Raw genomic sequence first — 16,486 nt, forward strand, 5'->3', positions numbered from 1 at the left:
ACTGTGTAGGGCAGAGCACTCTCACTGCGGTCTGCCCTACACTTGGGACCCGGGGTATTAGCGCGGCTAGTTCAAGCCCCATTGGCTGCTGGTGGCACTGCCGGATGGCACCCCCCTTTGGCCGGCGCCCCTGGCGAGTGCCATCCTTGCCAATGGGTAGATACGCCCCTCTGTATACATGCTCAAAATATACTCCAAACACCTATATAAGTCTACCCATAAATATGTGGGACATTTAAAGACTAATATTTAAATAATAAAACTTTTAGGGTTAACCTGTGAAATCTTTGGAAATAATTATACATCAATAACTGTATTTTGGATAAAATATATGTGCATATGTTTTCAATAGAATCTATCTCTATCTACCTATATATACCTACACACGGACTTATGTGGTAATTGAAGATAATAACCTTTAGGTATCTCTCCAGATACACAATATTATATTGGTATAATTATACACCTATGATATCCCCGTAAATCTCTTTTCTATTTTTACTATCTTTTTTTTGGGGGGGGAATAGGAATAATGGAATACTTGTACTTGAAATTCAAAATTTCCTCGACCCGGAATGATATCAAATAAACAAGAAAAATAAATAAATAAATAGAAAAAGAGACTACATAAATTTTACTTATATATATATATATATATATATATATTTTATTTAAACACAATAAACAGAAAGTGGGTATAAGTGCAGTTATTCTTAATCACAAATTCCCTTTTATTCTACACAACTATATCGACTTTAACATATATATATATATACGTTATATTTTATGTATGACTAATATGCACCACACATGACAATTATTTTTCTTCTTGTGGTCCTTATTGTAAACTAAATTGCAATCACCACAGTGCTTTACTTGTATGTGAGCTAGATTGTTGCACATTTGCAGCTTACTACTGTTATCAGCACTGTTAGAAAATGAAATGTTAGGATGTTGCAGTTACACCGGAACTTCTGCGTGTGATGCTTTGTTTCCTCCCGGTAGGAGATGTGTGTAACACTCATCCTCCACACTCAGCGTTGCTGTTGCCGCCGCTGGTGTCATCGCTGCACGGGTGTATTAGGAGTCGGGACCGGGACACAGACCGGGCGCGCCGCCAGTATCGGTGCACGGCGCTGTACATACTGACCGAGCGGGGCCGGGGGCGCGCACCCTGCCTGTGGGCGCGCCTCCCTGTAGCCGCAGCCTCCTCGTACCAGACGAAAATGAACTTGGATCGCCTGAGGAAGAGAGTGCGGCAATATATAGAGCAGGTGAGACCACGTGACGTTGTGCCTCATCACGTGACATAGCAGCAAGCCTCTCTCCTAGCACTGGGAGCTCCTGGGCCCCCCATAGCTGCTGTCCCTGGGCGCCCTGTTATATAGCTGGCTGGTCATATCTGTGCTGCCTTATTACTGCTATTGCGTACAACACTTATTTGCGGATTGTGTGAGCTGCACGTATTCAGCCACACAATAATTTACATTGTTACCATTTGTAATGTTGTATACGTTTATATTAAGTATCTTTTACCTGTTGTGCAATATCTTCTATACTAATATTATAAGAACGTTGTGTCTGTTCCAAGTTGGAGCAAAAAATACTGAACCAATTTTTATGAAAACTGCATCACTTTGTAGTGGAAACTCCTAGAAATAACCTGCACTTTGTTACATCTCATTCCGTCAAGTTAAAGCTGAGCGATAAAATATTTATTGACATCATCAATGCAAGAGAGAGGTGTGGCACCATGTGCGCGGCCAATAAGGGGTGGTGGGGGAGGTGCTTTTAGCCCAATATCACCTGAATAGGATAGGCTACATAGCAGTCTGTGCACAGGGCACACAGTGACATTGGTGTGAGTGGTGGGTGAATAGGATAGGCTACATAGCAGTCTGTGTACAGAGCATACAGTGACATTGGTGCGAGTGGTGGGTGAATAGGACAGACTACATAGCAGTCTGTGCACAGGGCACACAGTGACATTGGCGCGAGTGGTGGGTGAATAGGACGGGCTACATAGCAGTCTGTGCACAGGGCACACAGTGACATTGGCGCGAGTGGTGGGTGAATAGGACGGGCTACATAGCAGTCTGTGCACAGGGCACACAGTGACATTGGCGCGAGTGGTGGGTGAATAGGACGGGCTACATAGCAGTCTGTGCACAGGGCACACAGTGACATTGGCGCGAGTGGTGGGTGAATAGGACGGGCTACATAGCAGTCTGTGCACAGGGCACACAGTGACATTGGCGCGAGTGGTGGGTGAATAGGACGGGCTACATAGCAGTCTGTGCACAGGGCACACAGTGACATTGGCGCGAGTGGTGGGTGAATAGGACGGGCTACATAGCAGTCTGTGCACAGGGCACACAGTGACATTGGCGCGAGTGGTGGGTGAATAGGACGGGCTACATAGCAGTCTGTGCACAGGGCACACAGTGACATTGGTGCGAGTGGTGGATGAATGGGACAGGCTACATAGCAGTCTGTGCACAGGGCACACAGTGACATGGGTGTGAGTAGTGGGGGAATAGCATAGGCTATATAGCAGTTTGTGCACAGGGCACACAGTGACATGGGTGTGAGTGGTGGGTGAATAGGATAGGCTACATAGTCTGTGCACAGGGCACACAGTGACATGGGTGTGAGTGGTGGATGAATAGGATAGGACTGCACAGGGCACACAGTGACATGGGTGTGAGTGGTGGGTGAATAGGATAGGCTACATAGCAGTCTGTGCACAGGGCACACAGTGACATGGGTGTGAGTGGTGGGTGAATAGGATAGGCTACATAGTCTGTGCACAGGGCACACAGTGACAATGGTGTGAGTGGTGGATGAATAGGATAGGTTACATAGCAGTCTGCACAGGGGAGGCAATCGGGAAGCCGACTGCCTAAATACCGGCAGCCGGCTTCCCGACTGTCTTATCCCGGCAAGGGTGAAATGCCGGGCGTCTAGATGTAGATGCCCGCATTTCCCCGACGCCGGGCGCCGCAAGCGGACAGCCGCGGGGGGGGAGGGTTAGGTTTAGGGCTCCCGGGGGGGACTTAGGGTTAGGCACCCCCCCGGGGGACTTAGGTTTAGGCAGCGGGGAAGGGGGTGGTTAGGGTTAGGCACTTGGGGGGGAAGTTAGGGTTAGGGGGGTTAGGTTAGTGGATACTTACCTATCCACGATCGGGATTTCCAGCGCTGTCGTGCTTCCGCTGCGTTGCACTCTGCTTCTGTCGGGCTGCCGCTGACGGGAATTGAACCGCCATGCGGCCGACGGTATTTCATACCAATTCCGTGCACAGGCCACACAGTGACATTGGTGTGAGTGGTGGGTGAATAGGATAGGCTACATAGCAGTCTGTGCACAGGGCACACAGTGACATTAATGAGTGGTGGGTGAAGGCGTTGCTGCCACCAGTCTGTATAGCGCTCCTTGTCACGTGGGCCACTATGCAAAACAATAACAATAGAACACCTCAAATAACAAAAAATGTTGGTAGAAGTTATTTCTACTTCAGGGTCCATAGAGGGTCCACAGGGTTGACCTTGGGGGTATAGCTGGATCTGGATCCATGGGCACCACGCAGTTAAAGCTTTAGCTGCTCCCAGGATGCACTTGGGTCCGTCCTCCTCTATACCCCGCCCCCGGCCACAGCACCTCAGTTTGAGTTGGTGCCCGGCCGGAGTCGGGTCACCTGCGCAGGGGGGCTGCAGGAGCAGCCCCCAAAAGCTTTCTATTTTTATTTAAAAAAAAAAAAAAAAAGAGCCTGTTAGATTTTTATTTTAAAACAGAGGCTCTAGTGTGGCAGCGACGGGCTGTCTATGCAGACGCCCACGCTGCCGCTCTCCTTCCCCGCTGGCGCCGCGACGCCAGTACTGCACTGGGGATCGCGGCGGGAGGCCAGAGTCCGTACTAGCCGGACTCTGGGTCCCTCCCTGGACTGCTGCCGGAGTCGCCGGGGACAAGGTAAGCCGCGAGTCGCCGATTAGCGGCGGCTCGCGGGTTTTGCCTGCAGATGCAGTCCTTTGCCCCCGGTCCTAGGGGACAGACCGGGGGCCGCTAGCGGTGGCGGCGGGCTCCCCCTCTGAGGAGGAATAACCCGTGGGACCACTAGACCACCAGGGATATATGGCAAGCGGGATGCCGGCAAGCCCTGGGGTTAATATGCTAGCCAGGGGAGGAAGCCTTCCCTGTCAGCGGCTCCTCCCCTCAGCTCAGCGCGCCTTTCAACACGGAGTCTGGCGTCGCTGAGCTGCAGATTCCTCGGCCACTCCTCCTCTGAGGTCTCCAGCGGCCATTTTCTCACAGTGGCAGCGCAGATCTTCAGGGAGCACGCGGACCGGTCCCCCTGTGTACCTCTCCCCTGATTAAGGACAGCGTACACAGCACTATAGCCCTCCCAGACACTGAATCTGGGCAGGTTGATTGTAGTGGAAAGGTGCAGTGAGTATATCTTCCTGCATGGTATGTGACTTTTGCTAGTGCTGCCTGTCTGTGCTTATTTTCTACTTACTGTCAGCTTATACCTATCCCTTTACTTCTCCTACAAGCCCTACAGGTGTGTGGGGGAGGGGCGTTTCTACTGACCTCACTTATATAGATCACGTATTTGTGAGGTCCGTCACATACAGTTGTGTGCTACTCAGTGCCATATTGTGGGCTGTTGTTCAGCACACCGGTGAGTGCATTTTACTTCTACCCTGGTGCCAGATATATAATATATTCTGTCATGTCAGACGAGGAGGTTGAGCGCTCAGTGGCTCCGGTGTTGGCCTCCTGCGGACGCTGTTCTGCAGGAGTAGATAGGGAGGATTTGTCACAGGATGGCCCATCTAGACCTTCTCTGGCGCAGGAACCACCGTGGGCGATGTTTTCTCAAGTGCTGGTGTCTATTGCGGACCGTCTGTCGGTCCCGACTGCTCTCCCTACTAGGGCGTTGCCCCAGCCGACCATCCCCCATTCCCCGGGTGTCCCGCAGTTATTGCGGAGTCCTCCTGGGTCTCAGTCGGTGGGTCCCTATGCGGGGTTGCCTATGTATATACAGGCTTCCCCTGTGCCGCAGCAGCCTGTGGTACCTTTTCAGGCCCCTATGGTGACTCCTCCACCCTGGGTGGATGTGCTCTCCAACTCCGTGCAAAATTTGGCGGCCGCTTCCTCGGCTTTTCAGTCAATGTTGCAGACTGACATGCCTTCTAGGATTTCAAAACGCCCACTCATGACACGGGCTGCTCAGGTATCGGACTCAGAGGGTTCCTCAGATGATGGGGAGGTCCCTGATGACACTGACTCGGACGCCTCGGTCCAGGAAATGGATACCAAGTCGTCCATTAATGTGCGAGCACTAGTTAGGGCGGTGCGAGCTATTCTTCTTATAGAGGATGAGGCACCGGTTCCTAAGTCGAAGTTTCCTAGTTTCAAAAAACTAAGGTGGCTTCGGCGGTGTTTCCCCTGTCGGATCAGTTGACGGATCATATGGCGGTAGCTTGGCAGGCGCCCAGTAAGAGATTCCTTCCTCAGAAGCGGTTGGCTTCTAATTACCCCTTCCCTGAGGCACATTGTAAAAAATGGGAAACTCCACCGGCGGTGGATTCCCATGTCACCCGTTTAACTCGGGGCGCCACCTTACCATTACCGTCGATATCCTCGCTGAAGGATCCCACGGACAGGAAAGTTGAGACTTGCTTAAAGTCTATTTACTCCCTCTCCGGGGCGGTGGCCCGACCGTCCATGGCCATCTCCTGGGTGGCCAAGGCCATTGAGGGGTGGGCCAATGCATTGGAAGATACCTTCCCGGACGACGCTCCGGATGTCCAGCGGGCGTTGTTGGGACAAATGAGGGACGCTGCTTCTTACATTGGAGAAGCTTCTTTAGATGCTAGTCTGCTGACCTCGCGGGTATCGGCTGCAGCGGTGTCTGCCCGCCGATCCTTATGGTTGCGGTCCTGGAGAGCGGACTCTGATTCAAAGAAAGGTCTGGAGGCCTTACCTTTCAATGGGGAATTACTATTTGGTCCGGACTTGGACAAAATAGTGGACACCCTGGCTAAATCCAAGTCGGCCTTCCTCCCTTCGGCGGCACTGCCTGCTAAGGTTCGGAGTTCGGCTTTTCGTTCCTTTCGGGTTCAGGGTAAGGCGAAAGGTCAGTCCTTCCCGAGACAGTCTGTGAGTAAGACGGCCTCTAAACCCAAGAAGCAAGCCTGGAGTGCTCGGCGCCCTTCTTCCAAGCTGGAAGATAAACCTGCGGCCTGATGGGACGGGCCTCCCTCTGGGGGACCTCAGAGTGGGAGGCCGACTTCTTCTATTTGCCCAGTGCTGGCACAATACCACCACGGATGCCTGGGTTCGAGAAGTGGTCTCCCAGGGGTACGCCCTGTCTTTTCGGCACAGACCACCCCACCAGTTTTTCTGCACAAGTCCTTCTCAGGACAAGACCAAGGCGTTACAGGTTCAGGAGGCTATAGAGTCCTTGCTGAAAGCAGGGGTCATTGTTCCCGTTCCTCTATCACAACGAGGGGCGGGGTATTATTCGTCTCTGTTTCTGGTGCAGAAACCCAATGGTTCTCATCGCCCTATCCTCAACTTGAAGTCTCTGAACAAATTCCTCAGAGTTCCCAAGTTCAGGATGGAAACGTTACGTTCCATCATTCTGGCGATGGAACCGGGGGATTACATGGTGTCCCTGGACATCCAGGACGCCTACCTCCATGTTCCGATAGCATCTTCACACCAGCGGTATCTGAGGTTCGCTATCCTTCAGCACCACTATCCGTTCCGGGCGCTACCCTTTGGTCTCTCCACGGCACCGAGGGTGTTCACGAAGATTATGGCGGTCATGGCCGCACATCTTCGGAACCAGAATGTACGGCTGCTGCCGTACCTGGACGACCTCCTGTTGCTGGCGAGCTCCCCGGAGGTACTGCTTCAACATCTCCACCTGACGATCGCTTGCCTGCAAGCACACGGGTGGTTGATAAATTGGAAAAAGTCCTCCCTGATTCCATCACAGCGGATGGTTCATTTGGGAGCCCTGCTGGATTCGCGTCAGCAAAGGATCTTCCTGACTCCGGAGAAGGTCGCCTCCCTACAGCTGCGGATACGCAGTTGCCTGAGCCGTTGCCGCCTGTCGGTCCATTCGGCTATGAGAGTTCTGGGGTCCATGGTGTCGACATTCGACATGGTGGAATTTGCCCAGTTCCATTCCCGGCCCCTGCAGGGGCTGATTCTATCAGAATGGAACGGGTTACCTCACCGGATCCGCTCTCAGGTGCTGGTGTTGTCTCCGGACGTTCGGCTATCTTTGGCTTGGTGGCTTCAGACAGCTCATCTGGTCGAGGGGCGCCCATTTTGGATCCCGGACTGGGTCCTGCTCACGACGGATGCCAGTCTCCGGGGTTGGGGGGCAGTGACCGGCTCTTTGTCGCTTCAGGGTCGTTGGTCAGCGGAAGAAGCACTTCTCCCCATCAACATCCTGGAACTGCGGGCAGTATACAGGGCCCTGCAGTCGTCCGGCCCCGCTCTTCACGGAAGGGCGGTACAGGTGCAGTCCGACAACGCCACCACGGTGGCGTATATCAATCACCAAGGCGGAACTCGCAGTCAGGCAGCGATGTCGGAGGTGTCTCGTATCCTGACTTGGGCGGAGGGTCACATTCCAGCGATCTCGGCGGTCTTCATCCCCGGAGTCCTCAATTGGGAGGCGGACTTCCTCAGCCGTCACGACGTGCATCCCGGGGAATGGTCGCTTCACCCAGAGGTGTTTCAGCTACTTGTGGACAGGTGGGGACTGCCGGAGCTGGACTTGATGGCCTCCCGTCACAATCACAAGTTGCCCGTTTACGGGTCAAGGACAAGAGACGCAGGTGCAAGTCTGGTGGACACGCTGTCGGTGAAATGGACGTTTCACCTGGCGTATCTGTTTCCTCCGATATCCCTGCTTACTCGGGTTCTGCGGAAATTCAAGCAGGACGGCGGCATGCTCGTGCTGGTAGCTCCGGCGTGGCCCAGACGTCCTTGGTACTCCGATCTCAGGAGCCTCTCCATCGACGCTCCGTACCTTCTTCCTCAGTGTCGGGACCTGTTGTCTCAGGGGCCCTGCCTTTACCCGGATCTGGGTCGGCTGTCTTTGACGGCGTGGCTCTTGAGACAGCCGTCTTGAGGTCTCGGGGCTTCTCCAGTTCGGTTATTGGTACCATGCTCAGGGCACGCAAGCCTGCTTCAGCACGGATTTATCACAGAGTGTGGCACACTTACTTTCAGTGGTGTGAGTCCAGACATTATGATCCTCAGGTGTTCCGAGTTTCTAGGATCTTGGAATTTCTTCAGTCAGGATTGGATCTCGGCTTACGCCTTGCATCTCTGAAGGTTCATGTGTCCGCCTTGTCCGTGTGGTTTCAACGGCGGATTGCAATACTACCAGACGTTCACACCTTTTTCCAGGGTGTTCTCAGGATCCAGCCTCCCTTTGTGCCTCCTGTGGCTCCTTGGGACTTGGCGGTGGTGCTACGGGTCCTGCAGGGTCCTCCGTTTGAGCCTCTTGAGGCGGTGGAGCTCAAGTGGCTGACATTTAAGACGGTTTTTCTCCTGGCAATTGCTTCGGCCAGGAGGGTGTCTGAATTGGGGGCGCTTTCCTGTCGCCCTCCTTTCCTGATTTTTCACCAGGACAGAGCGGTGCTCCGCACTCGTCCTGAGTTTTTGCCCAAAGTGGTCTCGAAGTTCCATATTAATCAGGAACTTGTTGTGCCAGCTTTTCAGTCCCCTGATCTTTCAGCTGGTGAGACTTCCTTAGATGTGGTCCGGGTGCTTAGAATTTATGTAGACCGGACGGCTTCGGTTAGGAAGTCTGATTCCTTGTTTATCCTCTTTGGTTTTCACAAGAGGGGTTGGCCTGCCAACAAACAAACGTTAGCCCGTTGGCTTCGTTCCGTTATTTGTGAGGCTTATGCACAGGAGGGCTTACCTGTGCCAGCCTCTGTTAAGGCTCATTCCACTCGTTCTGTGGGTCCCTCTTGGGCTGCTAGACGTGGCGCTTCTGCTGTTCAGCTGTGTAAGGCGGCCACTTGGTCTTCAATTCAAACGTTTTTGAGGTTCTATGCGTTTGACACCTTTGCCTCTCAGGATGCATCCTTTGGGCGCCGGGTACTCCTTTCAGCACAGGAGCGTCCCCGCCCTTAGTTGTACTGCTTTGGGACATCCCCAAGGTCAACCCTGTGGACCCCCTATGGACCCTGAAGTAGAAAACAAGAGATATGGTAAGAACTTACCTTTGTTATCTCTGTTTCTACGAAGTCCATAGGGTCCACAGGGCGCCCGCCCTGACGCACCTGGCTTCAAATGGGCTGTGTGGCTGGTCACCGGTTTTCCGTCTCCCATTTCTGTGAGTATGGTTTCTTGTGTGTTCCAGTCTTCCTTCTCTCTGTTTAGTCTCCTCCTCCGGCCTTGGCTGCTTACCAACTGAGGTGCTGTGGCCGGGGGCGGGGTATAGAGGAGGACGGACCCAAGTGCATCCTGGGAGCAGCTAAAGCTTTAACTGCGTGGTGCCCATGGATCCAGATCCAGCTATACCCCCAAGGTCAACCCTGTGGACCCTATGGACTTCGTAGAAACAGAGATAACAAAGGTAAGTTCTTACCATATCTCTTGTTTTCATCATGGGTGAAGCCAAGGGCAATAGATAGTTATGTAATAATAATAATAAGAAGAGCATAATGCAGGAAATTTCACAGAAATCTCCGGCAGAAGGATAATTAGCACTGCAGATCACAGTCCCCATTATCATCAATGGGGACTATGATTTGACCCCTATGTGTCGTTTGGCCACAGTTTACAAGAGCTTGCGATCCCTCTACTGCAGGCTCCGTCCGGTTCCTGCAAATGACATTTTTGTGTGTACACAGTGTCAGATTCCCCAGGAGGAGTCTTTCAAATTTGAGAGACTCCTCCAATATACCAGGGAAGTAACTCAAAGGGGTAGTGCTTATCGCTAAAGCTGTCCTTGCAGGTTCAGTTTAGTACATAGTGAATATATTTTCATTAAAATATCCAGATTGTTAATCAACGCTGAAGTGCTGCAATTATTAATAGATAGGCCACTAACTCTTTAGTACAGTGCCTTTTAAAACATAATCTTAAAGGCCCCCACACACTACACAATATCTTTAACAATTTGGCCGATTGCAACACATCAGAACAATAAATCGTTAAATATCTGTAGTGTGGATGCACTACATCGTGTAGTGCGCACTCCCGTGGGGTCGTCAGTTTCATTTCCTCATCTTATGTGCTGCATGCAAGATCAGGCGATAGGCTGACGATCCCATGCAGCGCTATGTGGGGGGGGCGCGACATAAGGGGCAGTCGGGCACCAGGTTGCCCAGTGTGTACGGACCGCCCAATATGTCGGCGCTGGGATCTTCAGCATGATCGCTCCCCCCATAGGCATGGGAGACTGCTGTGGCTGCTGCTTTAGCAGCCGCAAGCAGTCTCCCAGTGCAGCCCAGGACATGGCAGCGTGTGCTGGGCTGCTGTGACGTAAGAGGGAGGAGGAGCGGTGCCGGACACGGGCCCCTCCAGCAAGCCTGGGCCTGGGTAATTTGTACCCGCCCCCCCCCCTTCATGCACCCACCCCTCCTTCCCGCTGCAGCTTGGCTCCCTGCCTCCTCTTCCTTCCCCCTGCTTCTCTCTGGTGTAGAAGTGAAATAAAATAAAACTTCCCTGCATCGGTGATCTCCTCTATGTGTGACCCGATCAGCTGATGTGTGCAGTGAAAGTGCTGGCCGGCGCAAGGCATTGCCTGGGTCGCTCGTATTGGTACTCTGCCTTTTTTTCTCAGATTAGCGACTTAGTCGCTCACAGTAGTACATGGAATGCCAGCATCAGTATTAAGTGTACCCTGACATTGTACTTTTGTAATGATCCAGCTAGTTTGCAAAGCTCCCAGGATGCCTCGGGTCCTCCTCTATATATACGCCACCCCTAGCCACAGACCTTCAGATGTTCGTTTAGTGCGGCAGGATTCAGACACACTTTTGTAACGGGACTGCTCAGGGCAGTCCTAAGCTTTTATTTTTATGTTTTATTTTCTATGTTTTTGGGTTGGCAGTACTGAGCATCTGAATTAAGACTCATATAATGCGATTCCTTCTACCTCCGCTGGGCCGCAACACCAGTAATAGTGCTGGTGATTCCGGCAGGTCTCATTGAGCATGCTAGCAGCGATGCTGGGACCCAGACTGCAACCGGACGTACGGAGATGTCAAGTAAGGCGATTCCTCGCTTATGGGCAATCGCGTGTGGCACTCCTTGCTTCTGACGTAGGAGATGTACTGGAAGCTGCTGCAGTCAGGACCAGGAGCTTCCGCGTCCTCACTAGACCACCGGGATCGGCAGCAGACTCTTCTGCTGCCACAAGGCCAGCGTACCCGGCCGGTTGACGCAGCTATGGGGAGGTAGGCGTTCCCCCGGCAGCTCCTCCCCCAACCCAGATGCGGTCCCATCAAAGGTTTTCGCATGTCTGGGTCGCTCCTCCTACCCGTTTCATGTATATGAGAAGCTCACAGTCCACTATCGGTGCACTGCTGTAGCTGTTGGTCTCAGGAGGTTTTGGGTCAGTCTCCCTGTATACCTTTCCCATGTCTTCTTAGTCAATTCGGTTCTTGGGTGCACCCCCTCCACAATAAACTAGAGACAATTATTACTGGTTGAGAGGGAAGGATCATACTTACAATTAGAAAATATTAGTCTGTGCGGATGCAGTTTTGTTTTTTGCTTGTACCTTTCCCATGGGTCAGGTATATAGTGCTCTATATCCTACCAAGCATTATGTTTTGAGTAGTTGATTCAGAGCCCATTGCAACTAAATTGCGTATGCATTGTATAGGTATGCAGTCGGGAAGCCGACGGACCTAATCCCGATCGCTGGCCTCCCGACTGTCTAATCCCGGCACGTGTCTAAAGACAGGCGTCGAGATGCCGACGCCTATCATTACACCTACGCCGGGAGCCCGACGCCCGGTATCCCGATCGAAGGTACGCCGGGCGCGGGTAGTAGCATGGGGGAGGGTTAGGTTTAGGGCTGCCGGGGGGACTTAGAGTTAGGCACCCCCCCGGGAGGTTAGGGTTAGGCTAGGGGAAGGGGGGGTTAGGGTTAGGCACCCCCCGCGGGAGACGTATGTTTAGGCAGCGGAGAAGGGGGGGGTTAGGTTTAGGCACTTAGAAGGGGGATTAGGGTTAGGCACTGGGGGAGAAGTTAGGGTTAGGCATCCCTAAGGGAGGGTTAGGGGGGGGAGTTAGGTTAGTCAATACTTACCTTAGGACGATCAATATTTTCAGCCCTGTCGACCTCACGTTGTCAGTGTTTGAACCGCCGGCCATGCGTCCTGTGTTAAATCATACCGATTCCATTGTATGTGACTGTTTGCTAGCTGCTGTGTTTATACTGCCTTTTATTTCTGACTGTCAGTTACAGCTATCACTGTTTTTCTCCTCATCCCTCTGTTGCAGGTATGCAGGGGTTTTCTTAAGGTGCCCACACACATACCGACTTGCTCCCAATCAGCCAATGTACACGATTTCCCCTGAACTCTCCCCAGGCAGTTGTGGTCACGATTTGGAGTTAAAAATGTCCAATCTGATTTAAGATCTATCGTGCAGCCAGTGCATTGTATCCCAGATTGGCTAATCTGCCCTACAGCACGGCAGATCTGAAGATGCGATGCACGACGAGCGGGGACGCGCATCGGCATCGTGATCAAGTGTAGAAACTCACGATTTGGCCATTTTTTACATGATCTGTCGTCACGATTCGTCGAAATCGGCCAAATTGGATGAAAAGTCGGTATGTGTGTGGGCACCTTAATACTTCACATTTCATTGTTATTTGTGAAGGTTGTCACATTACATTGCATTGTTACCTTTGAAATGGATATGTCAATAAGGAAAAGGCAATCAAGAGCCCCTGTGCTGATTTCAATTAATCCAGATTAGCGGGCTTGACCTCTCAGGACTTGATTAAGGATACAATATTTTACATTGTTGTGTGTTGTCTGTTATAAAGAGCCACCTCACCAGTCCAGTATACCAGTCCCTGAACAAGAGCCATCTTGGGTGTCCTCCTTGTCTCAGGTTACGAAGCAGTGTGTGGATCGTATGGCTACTCCCATAATGCCTCCATGTATGTGGTACCCACAGCATGCTATGTTTATACATCCTTCCTGGGTGGATGCTTATGCCCACTCAAGTCAGAGTATGGCTTAGTCAGCGGTTGCAAGCAGACCGGTAGTTACTAAGGTACCTAAACGCAAGTTATCTTTTTATCAGTCTGCCCAGCATACGGATTGAGATGCATCATCAGATAAATCAGATACGCATCTTCCAGCCATCTCGGCAATATTCATACCGGGAGTCCTCAATTGGGAAACAGACTTACTAAGTCACCAGGACATACACGCCGGAGAGTGGTCTCTCCATCCGGGAGTGTTTCAGCTCCTGGTAAACAAATGGGGTCTACCAGAAATAGATCATCATCCAGGTCTAGAGACCTATCAGCAGCCTGTGTGGACGCACTGGCAGTAAGATGGGACTTCAAGCTGGTTTTTTCTCTTTTCTCCGATTTTCCTCCTTCAAAGAGTGCTCAGGAAATTCAAGCAGGAAGGTGGAACAGTAATACTGGTGGCTTTGGCTTGGCCCAGATGTCATTGGTTCACAGACATACAGAATCTATCCATAGACAGTCCGTATCTTCTTCCTCTATGACAGGATCTGCTAACGCAGAGTCTCTGCCGGCATCCGGACTTACCTCGTTTGGCTTTGAGCAAAAGGTTTTTCTAGTTCTGTAATTCAGGCGATGTCCATCTTAAGAGCAAAAGGTTTTTCCAGTTCTGTCATTCAGACGATGCTTAGGGCACGAAAGCCTGCCTTTGCCAGCATCTAATACAGAGTTTGGCATTCTCTTGGTCAATGGTGTTCCCACAGAAAGTATGATCCTAAGGTGTTTAGGATTTTCAGGGTATTGACTTTTCTCCAGGCAGGTTTAGACCGCGGTCTCCGTCTGGCCACTTTGAGATTGCAGGTTTCTGCACACAAGACTTTCCCCTACAGTGACGCGTGACCCCCTTTCTCAGCTTCCTTTTTTGTCAACAACCAATCATACTCTATGTACATGATAAATCTTGAAACATACAATCAATGTTTGTGGTTTTTATAGTATGTAAATGATATTTCACTTACAGGATATTATGTACACGTGTATAACTGCAGACACTTCCTCTAATAGAGGGTGTGAGTGATATTTTGCAATACCTGATTAATTCCTCATGTACATCCCCATGTGAGTGAACCATACTATACTTGTTGTCTCTATACCCCCCCTCTTTCCCTCAGGTGGTGCCACACTGACCCTGTAACCCTCCCCTTTACTGTCCAATACCATTTGGCAAGACGATAATAGGTGGAGATTTGGGCCAATGTAGCGAACCACTTTCTAAATATATATACTATTTCCATGGGATTACTGTACATGGGAGATCTCTCCTTCTCCTCTGTATACTTACATGAGAAGAAGCAGCAGAGCCTTTGCTTCAGATTCTTTATTCCAGACTTTTTCTCATACCTCTTTTGAGACCCCTGGTTTTTCTATAATCTTGTTCCCAGGGACCCACATACCGATCTTATAATCTTCTCATTGGTCATCCAGTGCAAATTGCACAATAACCAATAGCAGAGATTGGGGTTGATGAAGTGGTTCGCTGTTGACATTTTTCAAGGGATGCTTGCACTAGCAGATCTCTCATTTCCCCTCCTCTACATTGTATGAGAGAAGACAGCAGAGCCTAGTTGCAGATCTGGACACATCCAACTTACTCCTGCTCACACTTTTCTTTATCCCTCCAATACTAGTAGATATAATAGTGACGGTGGTCTTCGTATGTCCCATTAGAGGACTAATTATTTATTTACTTACATTACGGAACCTATGTTTTTTACATTGTGAATTTATATTTAAATGATATACTTGTATTTATGTAATTTTGTTAACTATATAATATTTCGCCTTGTATGTATATATTATAACTGAAGTAATCTATTTATACTTTTCCAAATCTGTATACTATTATACAGTAATTGTTTTGTATGTCCGTGAATCCTTTTATTGTGTCAAGTTATATACCCATTAAAGGTTAAGTTTTAATAGGTGAGGTATTGCTTATTTGTGTGCTCTCATTACAGAGTCTATCTGTGGATGGCTAGATCTTCCACAATTTTATTTTCTTTTCAATGATATTTTACTCTGAGAAGCACCTCCACAACCAAACACACACCCTGATAGGTATGATGCTCTAGATAGTGGCTATAGCAACGCTCTTTCACATATTAGTCTATATATAAGGTGACACTCCTAAACCTGTGCCCTTCCCATCTCCATCCTTCCCCTTCCTTTTTTTCATATAATTCTGCACTGTCAGTCTGGTTCCAGAGGAAGATTGCTTCATTACTAGATGATAGAATTTTTTTTCAAGGAGTTCTGCGAGTTCAGCCTCCTTTTGTTCCACCGGTATCACCATGGGATTTGTCTTTGGTTCTTAAGGGGCTACAAGTTCCCCCATTTGAACCTCTGGACTCTGTAGACTTAAAATGGTTGAAGGCGAAGACACTTTCTCCTTTCTATCTCTTCTGCACGCAGAGTCTCTGATTTGGCAGCGCTATCTTGTCGCTCCCCATTTTTTATTTTTTTTTCACCAGGATAGAGCTTTCTTTGTAAAAGGGTGGGTTACCTTCCTAAAGTAGTGTCCCATTTCCATTTGAATGAAGAAATTGTAGTTCCAGCTTTCCAGGCTCCAGATCTTTCTGTAGGTGAAGCCTCCCTGTATGTAGTTCGTGCTCTCCGTATCTATGTGGAGAGCATAAACTCTGTTAGAAAATCAGATGCTCTTTTTGTATTATATAGTTTTCACAAATGAAGATGGCCCGCCAACAAGCAGACTCTGGTGAGATGGCTACGCATAACTATCTCTCAGATGTACACACAGGCTGATCTCCCTGTTCCAGGGACGGTGACAGCACATTCTACTCGGTCTGTATGGCCGTCATCGTCATTTAATCGTGGTGCCTCTGCTGAACAGTTGTGTAAGGCAGCCATGTGGTCTTCTGTCCACACTTTTCTTAGGTTCTATTCATTTGATACTTTTGCCTCTCAGGATGCTTCCTTTGGGCGATGAGTGCTCAGGAGCATCCCCCACCTTAGGGGAACTGCTTTAGGACATCCTCATGGGATCCCTGTGGATCCCTATGGACCCCTTTGTGCAAAAATCAGAGTAATGGTAGACTTACCTTGATAACACCTTTTCTTCTGTCCATAGGGTCCACAGGGCACCCACCCTGACGCACCTGGCTGCATTGGGTAATTTTTCTTTCGGTCACAGATTCCCTCATTTTTTTTGTAAGTGTTTAGCTCTTCCTTCTCCTCTTTCCTTCTCCTGGCTTGGGCTTGTT

General features: G+C 50.1%; 1 protein-coding gene across 1 annotated transcript in view; it reads left to right on the forward strand.

Annotated features, from left to right (window-relative positions):
• Nucleotides 1-962: 962 nt before the first annotated feature.
• The window catches only part of CDC16 (cell division cycle 16), an 82,019-nt gene continuing 66,495 nt past the window's right edge, over nt 963-16,486 (forward strand). Inside the window, exon 1 of the mRNA XM_088454144.1 lies at nt 963-1,274. Within this exon, the coding sequence (XP_088310270.1) occupies nt 984-1,274 (291 nt within the window). The 5' untranslated portion in view covers nt 963-983. The remainder of the gene's footprint in view (nt 1,275-16,486) is intronic.

Source organism: Taudactylus pleione, unplaced genomic scaffold (genome assembly GCF_031769625.1).
Source record: "Taudactylus pleione unplaced genomic scaffold, aTauple2 ptg000609l, whole genome shotgun sequence".
In the NCBI taxonomy this organism is placed as follows: domain Eukaryota; kingdom Metazoa; phylum Chordata; class Amphibia; order Anura; family Myobatrachidae; genus Taudactylus; species Taudactylus pleione.